We start from the raw sequence: 23658 nt of genomic DNA, 5'->3' as shown, positions 1-23658 counted from the left end.
GGGCAAAAACGTTAACAGAATTTGTAGAAAATTACCTCAAGCATTTCAACGTGAGTGGCAAACCCTGATAAGTCACTGGAAGCAATTTATTAAAGAGCAACAAGTGAACTTACATTAGGTAAAGGACAGCAGCCGTATGTTCCGTCTGAATGCTTACAGCAGGTGTCACCATCGTCACAAACGTTCCCATCTGGACAAGTGATGGCAGAAGCCAGGCCAGCAGCCAGGCATAGGAGCAGAAACTTTGGAATCATCACCTAAAACAGAACAGAAAAGTGCACAAATTGAGTGGATAATGCCTTTATCTGCTTATACATAAACTGGATACTTCATATTGAAAATACTTTCTCAAATGAGTATTATGCAACTGCGCAAATTTAATCACGTTAGTTGAGCAAATTTATTTCAATCAGGAAAGTATCATTTAGGAGCATTCACCTTCTCTAAAAGGTACTTTGACTACTCACTACAAATACTGAATCAAACTACTTCCCCTTCATTCTACTCAAAACATAACCAGCTTTATGGGTCTTTGCTCAATTCAGAAATACCTGAGTTAGTATCCATTCGAATCCATTTATTCAGAAGTTCGATGAAAATGCAGTTCACAGATAATGGGCAATATTGACTATGGAAACAAGGGGAGAGTCTAGGATTCCTCCTGCTCAGAGATGTCCATTGGAAACATGTTTTATAAGAACAAATTTAGGCCCAGCTGAAATGTCATTTAATCACAGTTGCTGTTTAGGTTTTACACAAGACAGAAGAGTCATTGGGATAAAGAATGCAGATATACTAGAAAACACCTGGCTGTGGCAGAATCAATAATTTATCAAAAAGAGCTTAAAAGTCATTGTATTATGTTTTGTTAATGGGAAACATCATTTTTGGAAGATGCATCATCAAAAGAAAACCTTTGTCAATACATTAGAAAACACATTACCAAAACATACAAGAGATACTAAAACGAAAAGTTTAACATGCCGACACCACAGCATTTGACTTCAGGAAGCAATTCTTTTGCCTTAATAATTTGTTGCTCAATGAGATCAAGCATTGACATGCAGCATGATACAGAACTGCATTTGGCATTGGTCTGCAAAATTAGCTACCAAAATTGGAGCTGTGACCAAGCTCAAAGTGGAGTCAATGCAACAGGTCAAAACATTAAGGCTCTTCCCTTTGATTTGTGAGTTGCAAGCTTCTAATGCTGGACATGTACAAGATCAGGGAAGAACAATTAAACAGCCTATAATGCACATCTTAAAGCTTTGAGAGAGTTCTGTATCAGCCTGCACAGCAACATATGATACTTAGTATGATTCTTCTTCTTCTTGCGTTTGAGGCAGCGGAAGTTATGTAACCTGTGCCTGCCTTCTCCCCTTATCCACTAGCCCCTAGAGCTCTATCTAACTCTCTTTTAAATTCAGATGGAGTCAATAGAAGGTTGGTTTCTAGATAGGACGTCAAGACAAATCGCTCAGGGCAAAATATCCAGACCTGCTCTGATAACTGTGGTATTTGTGACTGGACCCAGTTGGGTTTGTAGTTATTGGCAATCCAAGGAACTTGGGTCAGAAACAACTATTCAAGTTAAATCAAATGGAATTACAGTGGTTGAGGATGACTCAAGCAATCAGGTTAGCAAGCAGGTTAGCAAGCATTAATACATAGCAAAAATATATCCAAATGAGGAAATATATTATGGGACAGATGAATCAACCATGGCTAACCAAAGAAAGTATTGACTAAAAGGGAAAACATGACAAAAGAAAGCAGTAAATCCACAGATGGAGACAATTTCAGTATCTAGTTAAGGAGGATGTTAAAAAGGAACAGTGCTGAAAGGTGCTAAGTAAATGAAGGTCCTTTCTTCCTTGTGGTGTCTACCAGGGACCAATCCTGCCAATTAACTTATCTACATGGTCTTCAGTAAAATCTAAAACTTTGCACATACTCACTGATTACAACCAATCACACCTCACTTTCTCTTGCTCATCTCCAAAACTTATTCCAGTGAAGCCAGTCAAGTTCAAAATACTGTTAAAATAACAATATTTTGAACTTGTCTACCTTTAAGAACATGACCATGGTCTGACCATTTGTTGTTGTACCTGCCATTCATTGTTGACTGGCTTCAATAAGGGTTATCAAATATTAGTTGCTTATGCCAATTATTATCCTAAAATCTACTAATTCATAACGATGTTCATTATCCTATAACGCTTTCTGGCTAAGCAATGCAGAGTCGGTTGAATAATCTTATCATCATTTCAGTCATTCCACGGCCTCAACCTCCCGCCAACTTGAACTATTCTGGTCCTACATTCATTCATTATAAAAATGAAATAAAGTGCGAGAGTAACTCAGCGGGTCAGACAGCATCTCAGGAGAACATTGATAGGAAACATTTTAGGTCAGGACCATTCTTCAGACCCAACCAGAAACATCACCAATCCATGTTCTCCAGAGATGTTGCCTGACCCACTGAGTTACTCCAGCACTTTGACCTTTTTTGTTAACTAGCATCTGCATTCATTTACTCTATCTGTGCTTCTCCAATTCTGGCCTCCAAACATCCTGGAACTCGACATTATTCATCAACATCAGCCCAGACATCAATTGTCAATGCCCAAAATGTTCAGTAGTTACCTTTTTGACTAAGCCACCCCAAAATCTCATGCAATTTACCCTCAACTTGTTTTTAAACCATAGCTTGATGAAACACCAACTAATGACCAGGCACTAATACTATCCAGATCAGGATAGGCTGCTTAAAGTACAGAGCCAGCCTGGCACAGCCCAACCTAACCAATGATTCAACAGAAAATACACTCAACACAAGCCAGATACATTTAGTCAGGTCCTACATTTCCCCTTTCTCTGAGGTCCAATCGATTAAAAAAAACGAAGCTTTTAGAATTATCTGTCCTTTTTGCTTTACTAAATCCATTCAATGTTGAAAGCACTGGCAAGGATTGCATTTACCAACATAGATACATTAAATATAAATACCCAAGAACACTGATGGTAAAGCCAATATCATTCAAGACCTTGAGCAAAATCAATGTTACTTTTGTTAGCAATTTAAAAAATGTACCAATTACCCACTTCATATGGTTATGTACCAAAAAATGTTTGGTCTCCAGGGTAAAAGTGAAGGTACTCTAAAGATACGCAAATTCTTTTTTTACATAATTACTTCCACCTACACTTTCAAATTCACACAAGGGCTATCTTTTGGCCATCAATTCATAAGATCATAAATGATAGGAGCAGAATTAGGCTATTCAGCTCATCAAGTTTTCTCTGCCATTCAATCATGGCTGAACTCTCTCCTTCCTAACCCCATTCTCCTGCCTTCTCTCCATATCCTCTGACACCTGTACTAATCAAATACAACACAACACTTTAACAGCCATCAATTTCAATTTTTATTACTTAGAAATGTTCACTTTGATGCAAGATAAATCCTCCGATGACGAGAGAAATTGAGGCTCAGGTCAGGAAAAGGGCTTGGGATGCCAACAGGCAGCTGGCAAAGGAATCCCAGGAAATGAGAAGTTTTGGGAACTGAGGAGCATGGAAATGAGGGTAGAAAGGAGGCAGGAGATAGCTCTGTCAGATAATATTAAGGATAATCCAAATAGATTGTATATAAATTATGGGAAAGAGGGTAATTATAGCCCCACAGAAATCAAAGTAGTCATCTGTGTGGAGTTGCAGGAGACGGTCAAGGTCTCCAATGAGTATTTCTCCTATGCTTTTACTGTGGGGAAAGACATGAAGACTGGGGAACTTTGGACAGTTAATGGAAGAGTCTCAAGGACAATTTGGATTGCAGTCAAGGAGATGTTTGACATCCTAAGGTGTATGAAGGTAGATAAATCTTATTGCCTGATCAGATATATCCAAGAACACTGTGGGAAGCTAAAGAAATTGCAAGTGCCCAGGCCGAGAAATACAAATCATCATTATACATGGGTGCAGTGCCGGAAGACTGGAGGGCATCTAATGCTGTGCCTCTATTTAGGAAAGGCTGTAAGGAAAAGCCTGGGAACTATACATTAGTGAGCTTCACATCTGTGCATTTGGGCTGATTATGGATAGTCAGCATGGTTTTGTACATGAGAGATTGTATCTTAGAAATCTGATTTGAGTTTTGTTTTAAGTAACCAAATAGGTTGATGAGGTTGATAACGTTGTTTATTTGGTCTTGAGCAAGGTTTCTGATAAGATTCTACATGGTTAGTGGCTCTGGGAGGTCAGATTGCGTGAGATACAGCGAGAGCTAGCCAACTGGTGAGAGAATTGGCTTCATGGAAGAAAGCAGATAGTGATGGTGGAAGGTTGTTTTATGAGCTGGAGCCCCATGCCTAGTGGTGTGCCTCAGGGATCAGTGTCAGCCCATTGCAGCTCATGGGTTTACCTCTAAAATGCAGATGAGAATGTAGAATGCACCAATAATAAGTTTGAAGATGATATTAATGTGGGTAGTATTGCAGATAGCGAAGATGATTATCAAAGCTTTGCTCAACACCTGCGTTCGGTCCGCGTTGGCCAAACTGATCTCCCGGTGGCTGAGCGCTTCAACTCCCCCTCCCACTCTCAGTCTGACCTTTCTGTCATGGGCCTCCTCAAGTGCCATAGTGAGGCCCACCGGAAATTGGAGGAACAGCACCTCATATTTCGCCTGGGCAGCTTGCAGCCCAGTGGTATGAACATCGACTTCTCAAACTTTAGATAGTTCCTCTGTCCCTCTCTTCCCCTCCTCCTTCCCAGATCTCCCTCTATCTTCCTGTCTCCACCTATATCCTTCCTTCGTCCCGCCCCCCTGACATCAGTCTGAAGAAGGGTCTTGACCCGAAACGTCACCCATTCCTTCTCTCCTGAGATGCTGCCTGACCTGCTGAGTTACTCCAGCATTTTGTGAATAAATACCTTCGATTTGTACCAGCATCTGCAGTTATTTTCTTATACTAAATATTACAACAGGATCAGTTGGACAAGTGGGTTGAGGTATAAGTGGGAGGTGTTGCATTTTGGGAAGTCAAAACAAGGCAGGAACTTCACAGTAAAAGTCAGGGCTCTGAAGTGCATTGTAAAACAAAGAGATTTAGGAGTGCGGGTACATAGCCCCTTCACAGTGGCATCACAGGTAGATAGGGTGGTCAAGATGGCTTACAGTACATTGGCCTTCAACAGACAGGGTATATTAAGTTTAGAGGCTGTGATGTTATGTTACTGTTGTATAAGACGTTGGTGACGCTGCATTTGGAATAATGTTCAGTTCTGGTCAGGATGTTGTTAAGCTGGAAAGGGTGCAGAAAAAAATACCAGGATGTTGCCATGACTTGAGGGCCTGAGCTATCAGGAAGAGGCTGGGAAAGCCAGAACTTTATTATTGGAAGAGCATGACGCTGAGCAAGAATGTTATAGAGGCACGCAAGATCATGAGGGGAACAGATTTGGTGAAAGAGTAGAATCAAGGATGTAGGTTGAAGCGAAAGAAAAAATATTTAATAGGAACCAGAGGGGTAACTTATATGGAACAAGTTGCCAGAAAAAGTAGTTGAGGCAGGTACTATAACAACATTTAAAAGACATTGGGACAGCTACGTGGATAGGAAAGGTTTAGAGGGATATCGGACTAATGCTTGCATATTGTGTAGATGGGGCATCTTGGTTGGCATGGGAAAGTTGGGCCGAAGGGCCTATTTCCATGGTGCTTGATTCTGTGACTATGACACTTAAATCCATCCCAGTTTTTATTAATGCTCTATCTTCATCCCCACAATTTGAAGCTACATATATACCAAAACCAAGTATTCCATAAACTGCCTTCTATTCACGCGCCCTCCATGTTTGAGTACTATAATATCCAAGGCACCACTCATTTTGTTTGGACTTTTCCTTTCGGCTCTATTCTAATAAATCCATGAACAACAAATGCTTTTTAGCCTTCCATGTTCACTGCCTGACATCCTGCATTTTCTGTGTAAAAATTGCCTTTTGATGTTCCCTTAAAATTGCAAATTAATTCCACAATCTGAGTTTCTGTGCAAACCCATTAAAAATACTTGTTTTTCAGATTCATGCCAGTTTATACAGTATCTCCAAACATGTAGGTTAATTGGCTGGGTAAATGTAAAAATTGTCCCTAGTGGGTGTAGGATAGTGTTAAGGTACGGGGATCACTGGGCGGCACGGACTTGGAGGGCCGAAAAGGCCTGTTTCCGGCTGTATATATATATGATATGATATGATATTTGGCACTTGGACAGAACTCAAGGCAATGCCACAATTTACATTACGCCCCAAAATGTTATTCTTCCTAGTGTCCTCATCTTATCAACCCTTCACCAGCCTCTAATACATTAGCTCCAGAGTCCAAATCAAACAATTTTTCCTACACAGCATTAATGATAGCACAAATCCAAATAAAATGTAGTTTTTCTTAAACACAAGTCATGAAGTTAGTAATCAGATTGTACACCAAAATCCTACTTCCTTAAAATGCCAAATTGGCAAGAATAGACATCAGCTATAAAAAAACTAGCATCTGTTAATTTTGAGGTTTACTGCCTGAATGAAAGTCTTAAGCATATTGATTACTTAAAGGAGTCAAAATAGTCTGAAAGACAAGCCACATTTTCCACATGATGAAGTAGAAACACTAAAGTATTCTCTTGTTTTCATCACCTCTGAACACCTGCAGTAAAATAAGACTAAATGATCACTACATACCAATTACATGATGGAAGAAACTCAGTCAAGGTCTACTCTGATACCGACGACATTGAACTCCAAATTAGGTCATTCAAAATGCGGGACATCCAGCTTGTCTCAAAGCCTTGGTATAACTTTGAATTCACGTACTGAGATACCAGAGGCTCAGTAATGGGCCATAAATCACTGCACTTCCATGATACTTACCAACTAAACTCAAAGAATTATAGATTCTGGCACTTAATGATCACCACTTAAAGTCACTATTAATAATCTCCAACATTAGTTAAAATTATCTATTTTTAGTTTCCTACATCCAATTCACATCCATTTTCTTCTAACAAAATTAGCATCAAATTAAATATTCCAGACAAGTTTCTCAGTTCAGAATCTGCACTCAGGTAGTGAGGTTCTAATCACGTCTCATGTGTCCTAGACTCTATGCACACGATAATGTACCAGAAAGCTTTCCACAACCAAGTTTCAGTGCAAGTATTTCACAAATTCCACCTATCAAAATGTAAAAAAACAAGGTAAAATTGGTCTAAATTGGGACAGGCAGCATCTCCGGAGTGAAGGAATGGGTGACGTTTCGGATCGAGACCATTTCTCAGACTGTCAGGGGAAAAGAAACTAGACATATGGAAGGGTAAGGTGTGAAAAGGACAGATCGAAGCAGACAATGCTCAAGGAAATGTAGAATGGTTCATAGTTGGCCAAGGGGAAGGTGACAACAAGGCATACAAACAGTAAAATTATTCAGGACAGTGAAACTAGTCGGAGAATTAAGGTGGGGGAGGGACGGAGAGAGAGAGGGAAAGTAGAGGTTACAAAGTTAGAGAAATCAATATTCATGGATTGTAAGCTTCCCAAGCGAAAAATGAGCGTAATATTCCAATAGCAAAACAATTCACCCCTCCACTCTCAACCCATTCAAATGATATATCCAGTCTCTACACAACTCCACTGGTCAGCAGTCCACCTTTCAAACTTCAATCCAAAATTTTGTCTGTATTCCAACTTGCACTGTTAAATTCATCCATCACACTGTTGCTCAATTTACACCAGTTCCTACTACAGTAATGCCCACAATTTAAAACTGCTTTCAAAGCCTCTTCCATCTCCAACCTTATTCAGCTCTGTAATGCTCAGATCTCTGCAACCCTTCCATTCTGACCTCCATGCCTCTCTGCACCAACCTGCCAAGCCCCAACTCCCCCTCCCACTCTCAGTCTGACCTTTCTGTCATGGGCCTCCTCAAGTGCCATAGTGAGGCCCACCGGAAATTGGAGGAACAGCACCTCATATTTCGCCTGGGCAGCTTGCAGCCCAGTGGTATGAACATCGACTTCTCAAACTTTAGATAGTTCCTCTGTCCCTCTCTTCCCCTCCTCCTTCCCAGATCTCCCTCTATCTTCCTGTCTCCACCTATATCCTTCCTTCGTCCCGCCCCCCTGACATCAGTCTGAAGAAGGGTCTTGACCCGAAACGTCACCCATTCCTTCTCTCCTGAGATGCTGCCTGACCTGCTGAGTTACTCCAGCATTTTGTGAATAAATACCTTTTTGTGAATAAATTGTCCCTAGTGGGTGTAGGATAGTGTTAATGTACGGGGATCACTGGGCGGCACGGACTTGGAGGGCCGAAAAGGCCTGTTTCCGGCTGTGTGTATATGATATGATATGATATGATTTGTACCAGCATCTGCAGTTATTTTCTTATACTAAATATTACAACAGGATCAGTTGGACAAGTGGGTTGAGGTATAAGTGGGAGGTGTTGCATTTTGGGAAGTCAAAACAAGGCAGGAACTTCACAGTAAAAGTCAGGGCTCTGAAGTGCATTGTAAAACAAAGAGATTTAGGAGTGCGGGTACATAGCCCCTTCACAGTGGCATCACAGGTAGATAGGGTGGTCAAGATGGCTTACAGTACATTGGCCTTCAACAGACAGGGTATATTAAGTTTAGAGGCTGTGATGTTATGTTACTGTTGTATAAGACGTTGGTGACGCTGCATTTGGAATAATGTTCAGTTCTGGTCAGGATGTTGTTAAGCTGGAAAGGGTGCAGAAAAAAATACCAGGATGTTGCCATGACTTGAGGGCCTGAGCTATCAGGAAGAGGCTGGGAAAGCCAGAACTTTATTATTGGAAGAGCATGACGCTGAGCAAGAATGTTATAGAGGCACGCAAGATCATGAGGGGAACAGATTTGGTGAAAGAGTAGAATCAAGGATGTAGGTTGAAGCGAAAGAAAAAATATTTAATAGGAACCAGAGGGGTAACTTATATGGAACAAGTTGCCAGAAAAAGTAGTTGAGGCAGGTACTATAACAACATTTAAAAGACATTGGGACAGCTACGTGGATAGGAAAGGTTTAGAGGGATATCGGACTAATGCTTGCATATTGTGTAGATGGGGCATCTTGGTTGGCATGGGAAAGTTGGGCCGAAGGGCCTATTTCCATGGTGCTTGATTCTGTGACTATGACACTTAAATCCATCCCAGTTTTTATTAATGCTCTATCTTCATCCCCACAATTTGAAGCTACATATATACCAAAACCAAGTATTCCATAAACTGCCTTCTATTCACGCGCCCTCCATGTTTGAGTACTATAATATCCAAGGCACCACTCATTTTGTTTGGACTTTTCCTTTCGGCTCTATTCTAATAAATCCATGAACAACAAATGCTTTTTAGCCTTCCATGTTCACTGCCTGACATCCTGCATTTTCTGTGTAAAAATTGCCTTTTGATGTTCCCTTAAAATTGCAAATTAATTCCACAATCTGAGTTTCTGTGCAAACCCATTAAAAATACTTGTTTTTCAGATTCATGCCAGTTTATACAGTATCTCCAAACATGTAGGTTAATTGGCTGGGTAAATGTAAAAATTGTCCCTAGTGGGTGTAGGATAGTGTTAAGGTACGGGGATCACTGGGCGGCACGGACTTGGAGGGCCGAAAAGGCCTGTTTCCGGCTGTATATATATATGATATGATATGATATTTGGCACTTGGACAGAACTCAAGGCAATGCCACAATTTACATTACGCCCCAAAATGTTATTCTTCCTAGTGTCCTCATCTTATCAACCCTTCACCAGCCTCTAATACATTAGCTCCAGAGTCCAAATCAAACAATTTTTCCTACACAGCATTAATGATAGCACAAATCCAAATAAAATGTAGTTTTTCTTAAACACAAGTCATGAAGTTAGTAATCAGATTGTACACCAAAATCCTACTTCCTTAAAATGCCAAATTGGCAAGAATAGACATCAGCTATAAAAAAACTAGCATCTGTTAATTTTGAGGTTTACTGCCTGAATGAAAGTCTTAAGCATATTGATTACTTAAAGGAGTCAAAATAGTCTGAAAGACAAGCCACATTTTCCACATGATGAAGTAGAAACACTAAAGTATTCTCTTGTTTTCATCACCTCTGAACACCTGCAGTAAAATAAGACTAAATGATCACTACATACCAATTACATGATGGAAGAAACTCAGTCAAGGTCTACTCTGATACCGACGACATTGAACTCCAAATTAGGTCATTCAAAATGCGGGACATCCAGCTTGTCTCAAAGCCTTGGTATAACTTTGAATTCACGTACTGAGATACCAGAGGCTCAGTAATGGGCCATAAATCACTGCACTTCCATGATACTTACCAACTAAACTCAAAGAATTATAGATTCTGGCACTTAATGATCACCACTTAAAGTCACTATTAATAATCTCCAACATTAGTTAAAATTATCTATTTTTAGTTTCCTACATCCAATTCACATCCATTTTCTTCTAACAAAATTAGCATCAAATTAAATATTCCAGACAAGTTTCTCAGTTCAGAATCTGCACTCAGGTAGTGAGGTTCTAATCACGTCTCATGTGTCCTAGACTCTATGCACACGATAATGTACCAGAAAGCTTTCCACAACCAAGTTTCAGTGCAAGTATTTCACAAATTCCACCTATCAAAATGTAAAAAAACAAGGTAAAATTGGTCTAAATTGGGACAGGCAGCATCTCCGGAGTGAAGGAATGGGTGACGTTTCGGATCGAGACCATTTCTCAGACTGTCAGGGGAAAAGAAACTAGACATATGGAAGGGTAAGGTGTGAAAAGGACAGATCGAAGCAGACAATGCTCAAGGAAATGTAGAATGGTTCATAGTTGGCCAAGGGGAAGGTGACAACAAGGCATACAAACAGTAAAATTATTCAGGACAGTGAAACTAGTCGGAGAATTAAGGTGGGGGAGGGACGGAGAGAGAGAGGGAAAGTAGAGGTTACAAAGTTAGAGAAATCAATATTCATGGATTGTAAGCTTCCCAAGCGAAAAATGAGCGTAATATTCCAATAGCAAAACAATTCACCCCTCCACTCTCAACCCATTCAAATGATATATCCAGTCTCTACACAACTCCACTGGTCAGCAGTCCACCTTTCAAACTTCAATCCAAAATTTTGTCTGTATTCCAACTTGCACTGTTAAATTCATCCATCACACTGTTGCTCAATTTACACCAGTTCCTACTACAGTAATGCCCACAATTTAAAACTGCTTTCAAAGCCTCTTCCATCTCCAACCTTATTCAGCTCTGTAATGCTCAGATCTCTGCAACCCTTCCATTCTGACCTCCATGCCTCTCTGCACCAACCTGCCAAGCCCCAACTCCCCCTCCCACTCTCAGTCTGACCTTTCTGTCATGGGCCTCCTCAAGTGCCATAGTGAGGCCCACCGGAAATTGGAGGAACAGCACCTCATATTTCGCCTGGGCAGCTTGCAGCCCAGTGGTATGAACATCGACTTCTCAAACTTTAGATAGTTCCTCTGTCCCTCTCTTCCCCTCCTCCTTCCCAGATCTCCCTCTATCTTCCTGTCTCCACCTATATCCTTCCTTCGTCCCGCCCCCCTGACATCAGTCTGAAGAAGGGTCTTGACCCGAAACGTCACCCATTCCTTCTCTCCTGAGATGCTGCCTGACCTGCTGAGTTACTCCAGCATTTTGTGAATAAATACCTTTTTGTGAATAAATTGTCCCTAGTGGGTGTAGGATAGTGTTAATGTACGGGGATCACTGGGCGGCACGGACTTGGAGGGCCGAAAAGGCCTGCTTCCGGCTGTGTGTATATGATATGATATGATATGATTTGTACCAGCATCTGCAGTTATTTTCTTATACTAAATATTACAACAGGATCAGTTGGACAAGTGGGTTGAGGTATAAGTGGGAGGTGTTGCATTTTGGGAAGTCAAAACAAGGCAGGAACTTCACAGTAAAAGTCAGGGCTCTGAAGTGCATTGTAAAACAAAGAGATTTAGGAGTGCGGGTACATAGCCCCTTCACAGTGGCATCACAGGTAGATAGGGTGGTCAAGATGGCTTACAGTACATTGGCCTTCAACAGACAGGGTATATTAAGTTTAGAGGCTGTGATGTTATGTTACTGTTGTATAAGACGTTGGTGACGCTGCATTTGGAATAATGTTCAGTTCTGGTCAGGATGTTGTTAAGCTGGAAAGGGTGCAGAAAAAAATACCAGGATGTTGCCATGACTTGAGGGCCTGAGCTATCAGGAAGAGGCTGGGAAAGCCAGAACTTTATTATTGGAAGAGCATGACGCTGAGCAAGAATGTTATAGAGGCACGCAAGATCATGAGGGGAACAGATTTGGTGAAAGAGTAGAATCAAGGATGTAGGTTGAAGCGAAAGGGGAAATATTTAATAGGAACCAGAGGGGTAACTTATATGGAACAAGTTGCCAGAAAAAGTAGTTGAGGCAGGTACTATAACAACATTTAAAAGACATTGGGACAGCTACGTGGATAGGAAAGGTTTAGAGGGATATCGGACTAATGCTTGCATATTGTGTAGATGGGGCATCTTGGTTGGCATGGGAAAGTTGGGCCGAAGGGCCTATTTCCATGGTGCTTGATTCTGTGACTATGACACTTAAATCCATCCCAGTTTTTATTAATGCTCTATCTTCATCCCCACAATTTGAAGCTACATATATACCAAAACCAAGTATTCCATAAACTGCCTTCTATTCACGCGCCCTCCATGTTTGAGTACTATAATATCCAAGGCACCACTCATTTTGTTTGGACTTTTCCTTTCGGCTCTATTCTAATAAATCCATGAACAACAAATGCTTTTTAGCCTTCCATGTTCACTGCCTGACATCCTGCATTTTCTGTGTAAAAATTGCCTTTTGATGTTCCCTTAAAATTGCAAATTAATTCCACAATCTGAGTTTCTGTGCAAACCCATTAAAAATACTTGTTTTTCAGATTCATGCCAGTTTATACAGTATCTCCAAACATGTAGGTTAATTGGCTGGGTAAATGTAAAAATTGTCCCTAGTGGGTGTAGGATAGTGTTAAGGTACGGGGATCACTGGGCGGCACGGACTTGGAGGGCCGAAAAGGCCTGTTTCCGGCTGTATATATATATGATATGATATGATATTTGGCACTTGGACAGAACTCAAGGCAATGCCACAATTTACATTACGCCCCAAAATGTTATTCTTCCTAGTGTCCTCATCTTATCAACCCTTCACCAGCCTCTAATACATTAGCTCCAGAGTCCAAATCAAACAATTTTTCCTACACAGCATTAATGATAGCACAAATCCAAATAAAATGTAGTTTTTCTTAAACACAAGTCATGAAGTTAGTAATCAGATTGTACACCAAAATCCTACTTCCTTAAAATGCCAAATTGGCAAGAATAGACATCAGCTATAAAAAAACTAGCATCTGTTAATTTTGAGGTTTACTGCCTGAATGAAAGTCTTAAGCATATTGATTACTTAAAGGAGTCAAAATAGTCTGAAAGACAAGCCACATTTTCCACATGATGAAGTAGAAACACTAAAGTATTCTCTTGTTTTCATCACCTCTGAACACCTGCAGTAAAATAAGACTAAATGATCACTACATACCAATTACATGATGGAAGAAACTCAGTCAAGGTCTACTCTGATACCGACGACATTGAACTCCAAATTAGGTCATTCAAAATGCGGGACATCCAGCTTGTCTCAAAGCCTTGGTATAACTTTGAATTCACGTACTGAGATACCAGAGGCTCAGTAATGGGCCATAAATCACTGCACTTCCATGATACTTACCAACTAAACTCAAAGAATTATAGATTCTGGCACTTAATGATCACCACTTAAAGTCACTATTAATAATCTCCAACATTAGTTAAAATTATCTATTTTTAGTTTCCTACATCCAATTCACATCCATTTTCTTCTAACAAAATTAGCATCAAATTAAATATTCCAGACAAGTTTCTCAGTTCAGAATCTGCACTCAGGTAGTGAGGTTCTAATCACGTCTCATGTGTCCTAGACTCTATGCACACGATAATGTACCAGAAAGCTTTCCACAACCAAGTTTCAGTGCAAGTATTTCACAAATTCCACCTATCAAAATGTAAAAAAACAAGGTAAAATTGGTCTAAATTGGGACAGGCAGCATCTCCGGAGTGAAGGAATGGGTGACGTTTCGGATCGAGACCATTTCTCAGACTGTCAGGGGAAAAGAAACTAGACATATGGAAGGGTAAGGTGTGAAAAGGACAGATCGAAGCAGACAATGCTCAAGGAAATGTAGAATGGTTCATAGTTGGCAAAGGGGAAGGTGACAACAAGGCATACAAACAGTAAAATTATTCAGGACAGTGAAACTAGTCGGAGAATTAAGGTGGGGGAGGGACGGAGAGAGAGAGGGAAAGTAGAGGTTACAAAGTTAGAGAAATCAATATTCATGGATTGTAAGCTTCCCAAGCGAAAAATGAGCGTAATATTCCAATAGCAAAACAATTCACCCCTCCACTCTCAACCCATTCAAATGATATATCCAGTCTCTACACAACTCCACTGGTCAGCAGTCCACCTTTCAAACTTCAATCCAAAATTTTGTCTGTATTCCAACTTGCACTGTTAAATTCATCCATCACACTGTTGCTCAATTTACACCAGTTCCTACTACAGTAATGCCCACAATTTAAAACTGCTTTCAAAGCCTCTTCCATCTCCAACCTTATTCAGCTCTGTAATGCTCAAATCTCTGCAACCCTTCCATTCTGACCTCCATGCCTCTCTGCACCAACCTGCCAAGCCCCACTACAATAAAACAAATGTGAACAATACATGGAAATATAAAAAAACCCTGCAAATGCTGAAAATCTAAAATAGAAACAATGATATAAAATATGGCCAATACAAGGAACTACAGATGCTAGTTTACAAAAGAGACAAGAGTCAGGCAGCATCTCTGGAGAACATGGATAGGTGACGTTTGGGGTTCCTTCAGACTAAAGAAGGCTCCCGTCACGAAATGTCATCTATCCATGTTCTCCATAGATGCTGCCTCACCCACTGAGTTACTGTCTTGCATTGAAAACACAACAGGCAAGGCCACAAAAAAATGTACATGAATAGAAACATAGAAAAAAAGGTGCAGGAGGAGGCCATTTGGCCCTTCGAGCCAGCACCGCCAATGATTGTGATCATGGCTGATCATCTACAATCAGTAAACCGTGCCTGCCTTCTCCCCATATTCCCTTGATTCCACTAGCCCCTAGAGCTCTATCTAACTCTCTTTTAAAATCATCCAATGATTTGGCCTCCACTGCCTTCCATGGCAGAGAATTCCACAAATTCACAACTCTCTGAAAGACAAGCCACATTTTCCACACGATGAAGTAGAAACACTACTCACCTGAGTTTTAAATAGCCTCCCCATTATTCTTAGACTGTGGCCCCTGGTTCTGGACTCCTCCAACATTGGGATCATTTATCCTGCATGTAGCTTGTCTAATCCTTTTATGATTTTATACGTCTCTATAAGATCCCCTCTCATCCTTCTAAACTACAGTGAATACAATCCTAGTCTTTCCAATCTTTCCTCATATGACAGTCACTCCATCCCAGGGATTAACCTCGTGAACCTACGCTGCACTGCCTCAATAGCAAGGACGTCCTTCCTCAAATTAGGAGACCAAAAATGCACACAATATTCCAGATGTGGTCTCAACAAGACCCTATACAACTGCAGAAGGACCTCTTTACTCCTGTATTCCAATTGTCTCGTTATAGACAATAGGTTCCGGAGTAGGCCATTCGGCCCTTCGAGCCAGCACTGCCATTCACCGTGATCATGGCTGATCATGCACAATCAGTACCCCGTTCTTGCCTTCTCCCCATATCCCCTTATCCTTAAGAGCTCTATCTGACTCTCTCTTGAAAACATCCAGAGAATTGGCCTCCACTGCCTTCTGAGGCAGAGAATTCCACAGCTTCAAAACTCTGAGTAAAAAAGTTCTTCCTCATCTCCGTTCTAAATGGCCTACTCCTTATTCTTAAACTGTGGCCCCCGGTTCGGGACTCCCCCAACTTCGGGAACATGTTTCCTGTCTCTAGCGTGTCCAATCACTTAATGAAGACCAACATGCCATTAGCTTTCTTCACTGCCGGCTGTACCTGCACGATTACTTTCAGTGAATGGTGTACAAAGACACCAAGGTCTCTTTGCACTTCCCCTTTACCCAATCTGACACTATTGAGATAATAATCTGCCTCTTTATTTTTGCCGCCAAAGTGGATAACCTCACATTTATCTACATTATACTGCATCTGCCATGCATCTGCCCACTCACTCAACCTGTCCAAGTCACCTTGCAAACTCCTAACATCCTCTTCGCAATTCACACTGCCTCCCAGCTTTGTGTCACCCGCAAACTTGCGGCACTCCACTCTCCACTGCCTGCCATTCCGAAAAGGACCCGTTTATTCCTACTCTTTGTTCCCTGTCTGCCAATCAATTCTCTATCCATGTCTATACCCTACCCCCAATACCATGTGCTCTAATTCTGCTCACCAACCTCCCATGTGGTACCTTATCAAAGACTTTCTGAAAGTCTAGATACACTACATCCACTGGCTCCCCTTCATCCATTTTACTTGTCACATCCTCAAAAAATTCCAGAAGATTTGTCAAGCAGGATTTCCCTTCATAAATCCATGCTGACTTGGACTTATCCTTTTACCGCTAGCCAAATGCACCGTTATTACCTCTTTAATAATTGACTCCAGCATCTTCCCCACCACCGATGTCAGGCCAACTGGTCTATAATTCCCTGTTTTCTCTCTCTCGCTCCTGTCTTGAAAAGTGGGATAACATTAGCTATCCTCCAATCCACATGAACTGATCCTGAATCTATTGAAAATTGAAAAATTATCACCAATGCGTCCACGATTTCTTGAGCCACCTCCTTGAGTACCCTGGGATGCAGACCATCAGGCCCTGGGGATTTATCAGCCTTCAATCCCATCAGTCCACCCAATACTATTTCTCGCCTAATGCAAATTTCTTTCAGTTCCTTTGTCTCCCTTGAACCTCTGTCCACTAGTACATCTGGGAGATTGTTTGTGTCTCCTTAGTGAAGACATCTGAAATACCTGTTCAACTCTTCCGCCATTTCCTTGCTACCCATAATAATTTCACCCGTTTCTGCCTTCAAGAGATCCACATTTGTCTTTACTAATCTTTTTCTCTTAACATACCTCAAGAAGCTTTTACTGTCCTTCTTTATATTCTTGGCCAGCTTCGTTTCGTACCTCATCTTTTCAGCCCGTATTGGTCTTTTTGCTATCTTCTGTTGTCCTTTGAAAGTTGCCCACTCCTCTGGCTTCCCGCTACTCTTTGCTATCTTATAGATCTTTTCTTTTGGTTTTATTCCATCTCTAACTTCCCTTGTCAGCCACTGTTGGCTCTTACTTCCCTTTGAATCTTTCTTCCTCTTTAGAATGAAATGACCCTGCATCTTCTCAATTATGCCCAGAAATTCCTGCCATTGCTGTTCCACCGTCATTCCTGCTAGGATCCCTTTCTATTCGACCTTGGTCAGCTCCTCTCTCATCCCTGCATAGTCCCCTTTGTTCAACTGCAACACCGACATTCCTGGTTTAACCTTTTCCCTCTCAAATTGCAGATGAAAACTAATCATATTCGTTTTGAGAACATGAGAATAAAGAATGTTTCCAAAATGTCTGATTTTTGTTAAGAAGAGGGACTTGATGGCTGTGGTTGTTATATTTGGCACAAGATCCAAAGCAAATTTAACATGCAAAAATTAGAAGCCTGGATGTGGCGACCTGCCTAACCTGATTAGGAACTACCTAATCCCCTGAAAAAAGTTGCTAAGAGCTGGAAAGTAAATAGTTAAAATAACATACAACAACTACAGCATGGAAACAGGCCTGTCCGGCCCTACCAGTCCACGCCGACCATTCTCCCTGACCTAGTCTCATCTACCTGCACTCAGACCATAACCCTCCAATCCCCTCCTATCCATATACCTATCCAATTTACTCTTAAATAATAAAATCGAGCCAGCCTCCACCACTTCCACCGGAAGCCCATTCCATACAGCCACAACCCTCTGAAGGAAGTGGAGGGGAATTTCATTTTAGTGGGACTCTGAACTACTTCTTGAAAAGTGGTGGCGGAGGGGAGTAACACTCACCACATAAACAAATAACTGAATGTGCACTGAAAGTGCCATTATTTTACAGTCATGGAAGTGTCCAGCATTTTGTTTTTAAAATAGCCTTGCATCTGAAGCATACAATTTCACAATTCTATGAAAGCTCTGGAATTCTCACTCCTTTTCATACAGACTCTCCTTCAAATCTACTTCTTTGATTAAACGTTTGGTCACCGATCCTAAGCTCTTTACAAGGCTCATTGCCAAATTTGACAAAAGATTTTCATGGTAGCATTTCCACTATCCACACATGCTATTTCCAGCATTTTTATTTTCAACAACTGCAGTTTTCTTTTTTATCCAACCTAATTTGACACTGAATATCAAAACTTGTGAAACAATTTGCTGTGAAAGCTACTATTTTACTCTTGTGCATAAAAGTCCGACTATATTCCCCAAATTACTACAGCAACTCCACTTCAATGTACTTTACTGATGGCCATTGGAACATTGTGTAGAACGTCGAAGTATTCAATCTTCAAAATGCCTAAAAAACTTGTCCAAAATTTAGACTGCAAGGACATGTTAAAACCAATTATTAGGTATCAGACATTCTGACAAAATACCACTGAGGTCAATGTGGGTGGCACAGTGGCTCAGCCGGTTGCCTTGTTGCCTCACGGCGCCAGAATCACTGTCAGGTACTGTCTGTATGGACTTTACACATTCTCTCTGTGACCACGTATGTTTCCTCCAACATCCTAAAGACATGTGGGTATATAGTTAAAGACAAAATGCTGGAGTAACTTAGCAGGTCAGGCAGCATCTCTGGATAGAAGGAATGGGTGACGGTTCGGGTCGAGACCCTTCTTCAGACTGATAAGATAGTTATAGGTATATAGTTAACTGGCTTCAGTAAATTGCCCCTAGTATGGGAACAGACATGGAAGCGAGCAACACAGGGGCCCCACACGGGACGCTGCTCTGTCCGTTCCTGTTTACCATTTACACCTCGGACCTCTGATACAACTCGGACTCCTGCCACCTGCAGGTGTTTGCACAACTCTGCAATTGTGGGCTGTATCAATGAGAGGAAAGCTGAATACAGAGGTGTAGTCAACAACTTTGTTGACTGGTGTGGGCAGAATCACCTGCAGCTCACACTGACAAGACTGAGGAGCTTGTGGTGGGCTTTAGGAGACGACGAACACCTCTGTCTCTATCAAGGGTATGGATGTGCAGTTTACCAAGAACCTTGGAGTTTACCTGGACAGTAAACTGGACTGGTTCAGGAACGCTGAGGCAGTGTATAAGAAGGAACAGAGCCATCTGTACTTTCTGAAAAGGCTCTGCTTCTTCAACGTCTGCAGTAAGATGCTGCAGATGTTCAGCCAATCGGTGGTGACAAGTGCCATCTTCTTCGCTGTTGTGTGCTGGGGTGGCAGAGCGAAGGCCGCAGACGCCAACAGAATTAACAAGCTCACCAGGAAGGCTGGCTCCTCAAACTGTGGAGCATCCTGGACAATACAAATCACCCCATCCATGACACACCGGTCAACCTGAGGAGCACCTTCAGTAACAGACTGGTTCCACCAAGATGCAGCACAGAACACCACAGGAGATCCTTTTTCCCTGTGGCTATCAAACTATACAAATCCTTCTGTCGTGGGGTAGAGTGACACCCCTTCCCCTTCCCCCTCCCCAATCTTTGCACATCCCCAATCTTGGACTTTCCACGTCACTTTAATTTCATGTTTCAAGCATCCTGCTGTGTTTTATGACTGTTGGCAGAACAATTTCCCTCCTGGGATAAATAAAGTTCTATTGTATCGTATGCAAAAGTGGAACAACATAAAAGTAGCGTGAATGGGTGGTCAAAGGCTAACATGGATTCAGTGGGTCCAAGGGCCTGTTTACTTGCTGAATCACTACACTAAACCAAAATAAATTAAAATACTGTTTTTTACAAAAGACAGCTTCAAGCTTGCTACACTGTAGATTCCATCCTTTTAGCAAATGTAAATGTTCTTAAACCAAGCTAAATTTAACTAGTACACCAGGGTGCTGAAATTTATAGATGCAAAGTAATTGAGTAATATAGTAATATAGTAATATAGGGCGGCACGGTAGCGCAGCGGTAGAGTTGCTGCTTTACAGCGAATGCAGCGCCGGAGACTCAGGTTCGATCTTGACTACGGGTGCTGTACTGTAAGGAGTTTGTACGTTCTCCCCGTGACCTGCGAGGGGTTTTCTCCGAGATCTTCGGTTTCCTCCCACACTCCAAAGACGTACAGGTATGTAGGTTAATTGGCTAGGTAAAGGTAAAAATTGTCCCTAGTGGGTGTAGGATAGTGTTAATGTGCGGGGATCGCTGGGCGGCACGGACTTGGTGGGCCGAAAAGGCCTGTTTCCGGCTGTATATATATGATATGATATGATGATATGATAGTATGGTATAGATCAGAATGAAAGGTTCTTATATTTGGAAAACCATAGGTCAGTCATTTACAAATGCAGATATTTTTTTAATGAAGTTTGTGCAGTTGCAAAACTAGCATTTATGTACTATTGAGACACTGCACAGCACTCAAATTATGATTCATGAACAGCATGCTACTTATAAACCAATTGAGACAATCATAGGACAATTTTCCAATCTGAAAAAAAATTATTTTGTGCAGTCTCTTATCGTCTCTCTTATAAAGGCATTTGCTTTCAGTGATCCTGTCATAGAAACATAAAAATAGGTGCAATAATAGCAATAATGTCCTTCCTCAAATTAGGAGACCAAAACTGCAACCCAGAGTTGTGAATTTGTGGAATTCTCCACCCCAGGAGGCAGTGGAGGTCGATTCCCTGGATGCATTCAAAAGAGAGTTAGATGGAGTTCTTAGGGCCAGCAGAATCAAGTGATATGGGATGATCAGTAGAGCCAGGATGTTTAGGCGCTATAAATCTCTGAAATAAGCAGGCAAATAGGCATAATAAATTTACAAAAATGACACGAAAAAAGGCATTTATTGACAACAAAAATCCATAAAAAGTCAAGTATTTTCAAAAATGATAATATAAAAGTATGCTACATTAAATGACCAAAGTTGCCTGGTTGCACATAATTACTAGCATTACTAGCATATTTTTCAAATTATCTGGTGTCTGTCAGAAAGAATATGCTTCAGTTGTGAAAAACATCTTCCTACCCCAGCTGAGGTCACTGGTGCATACCCGAAACAAGCTACAGACTCTATATTCATGTCGATATCTTGTGCATAACAACTACCTTTGAGAACTTTAGCTATTTTTGTATTTCTTTAAGATCTTTGTTACCTAAAATCACTCTCTCACATTTTCCTTGTATATCTTTACCTACATCGCCAGGAACTTTACGAATATCGTCAGTTACTTTGTTGAAAACCTGCAAGTTATTCAACTAATGTTTCACCACGTTTCTCAAGGGAAGTGATAGCTTGTGGGAAGTTTGCAAAATTGGAAGCATTAAACACAAGATCGTGGTGGAGGGACTTTTTCTGCATGATTTCACTGACGATCCTGTTTGCAGCAGATTCTTCCTCAAAATAGTTGACGATTTATTTTATCTTTCCAAAATTTGCAGCATAGTAGATACAGCAGAGACCCATGTACCTCACTCACCTTGTCAAAACAGGGTGAGGAGGTAGGGGAATCTTGGGTGCCATTTCCTTGAACCACTGCACACGTGTCGGTGCTTTGAGGAAGATTTACTTGACATTGGAAACAAGCTACGTATGTGCTCGGCAATTCTATGGAGTCTGTGAGCTAAGCATGTCAAATGCAACATTTCGGGGAATAAAACTTTAAGAGCACAAGCAGCTTTTTTCATGTACGGAGCTGCATCAGTCACAAACATTCTCGTGTTTTATACCTTCTGGCTAAAATACAGCAAGTGAAGATGTAAACAACTGATTTGTTTTCCAATTTTCACAGTGGAATTCCAGCATCAATGAATGCCTTGCACAGATCACTCGAAAACTCAGATTTGCGATTGGAGCCAGCAGTAAATGTAGTGATCAGACAAGCTTGCGTATTTCCCGCCTTGTTTCTCTGCCGCCGACTTGTGTTTAGCTGTCTGTACATGCTGGGAGACAAAATATTTCTTCTCATAATTCACTGCTTTCTCACATGCGTTGCAAAACAGCACACGGTTGCCTGTAGAGAATATATCACTCCCGTACACTCTCACCAAATCGTTCAGTTTTCTATAAGGCGATGACTTGACTTAAGACATTTTGACGCTTGCAGGGATAGATCCTACAGGAGCGGGGATGCAGACCTCTACAGGCAGGCCAAGTACAAGCTCAGAAGAGGAATCAGAACTGCCAAGGAAAGGTACTCTGAGAAGTTGAGGAAAAAATAAGGTTTGCCTTAATCGACAAACCTGAGTTATTTTTAAAAATATGGTCTCCATTTATTGAATTTTTAGAAAAGTAAATGGGTTTGGCACAGGACTAAAATAAAAAAAATTAAATTAAAAGTTGAAACTTGAGTTGGGGGTTGGATGTACAGCTGTGGTTTTTGTCTCCCGGATCTACTCCCGTTAATTTTTATTGTTAGATCCTTTTTTTTTTTAACCTTCTTACTCTCTTTCCCCAAGTTTATAGTTTTATATTTTTATTTTTACTTTCTCTCTTCAAAAATTTAAAAATTGAAGCTATGTAAGAACTTTGTAACAAATGTGTTTTTTCTTATTTCTATTTGTACATATGCTTTTCAAAAATAAAATAATAAAAAAAAAATAAAAAAAGAAGTTGAGGAGCAAGTTTGGAAGGGCTTGCAAGAAATCACAAACTACAAGAGGAAAACTTGGACAATCGGCAGCTGACCAACGACCTGAACGAGTTCTACTGCAGGTTCAATAAACAGAAACTTAACCCTGGTACCCCCTCCCCCTCCCCAACCACCACTTCACACCTACTCACAGCTTGACTTCAGTTTGAAAAGACTGGACCCTTCCCCACCCACCCCTCTCCAATCCCCACTTAACACCCACTTACAGCCTGACTGCAAAAGACTGGGGCCTCGCCCACTGCCCACGAATGAACGACCGACAGCGGTGCATCCAGTTTCACCCCGGTGGTGGAAATTGTCTTGTAAGTTACGTTAACACGGCAAAAAAGGCTGATTTAGGCACTAGATCATGAAAAAGGCATTATCTTGCAGAAATCATCCAAAAAGGCATGAAAAGGCACATGGCAAAATCCTGGCTTAATCAGCCATGATCACATTGAATGGCGGTGCTGGATCGAAGGTAAAATGCTCCCAATATTGGGCGAGTCCAGAACCAGGGGCCACAGTCTTAGAATAAAGGGGAGGCCATTTAAAACTGAGGTGAGAAAAAACTTTTTCACCCAGAGAGTTGTGAATTTGTGG

General features: G+C 41.1%; 1 protein-coding gene across 1 annotated transcript in view; it reads right to left on the bottom strand.

Moving 5' to 3' along the window:
* Window positions 1–23658, bottom strand: part of LOC144590170 (progranulin-like) — a 60696-nt gene that overhangs the window by 34148 nt on the left and 2890 nt on the right. The window contains exon 2 of the mRNA XM_078394988.1: window positions 114–257. Coding sequence (XP_078251114.1) covers window positions 114–254 — 141 coding nt within the window. The 5' untranslated portion in view covers window positions 255–257. The remainder of the gene's footprint in view (window positions 1–113; window positions 258–23658) is intronic.

This window comes from Rhinoraja longicauda, unplaced genomic scaffold (assembly GCF_053455715.1).
Source record: "Rhinoraja longicauda isolate Sanriku21f unplaced genomic scaffold, sRhiLon1.1 Scf000147, whole genome shotgun sequence".
Taxonomy (NCBI): Eukaryota; Metazoa; Chordata; class Chondrichthyes; order Rajiformes; family Arhynchobatidae; genus Rhinoraja; species Rhinoraja longicauda.
Note: the sequence above shows the minus strand (reverse complement) of the source record. Positions and strands in the feature narration are given on the sequence as shown.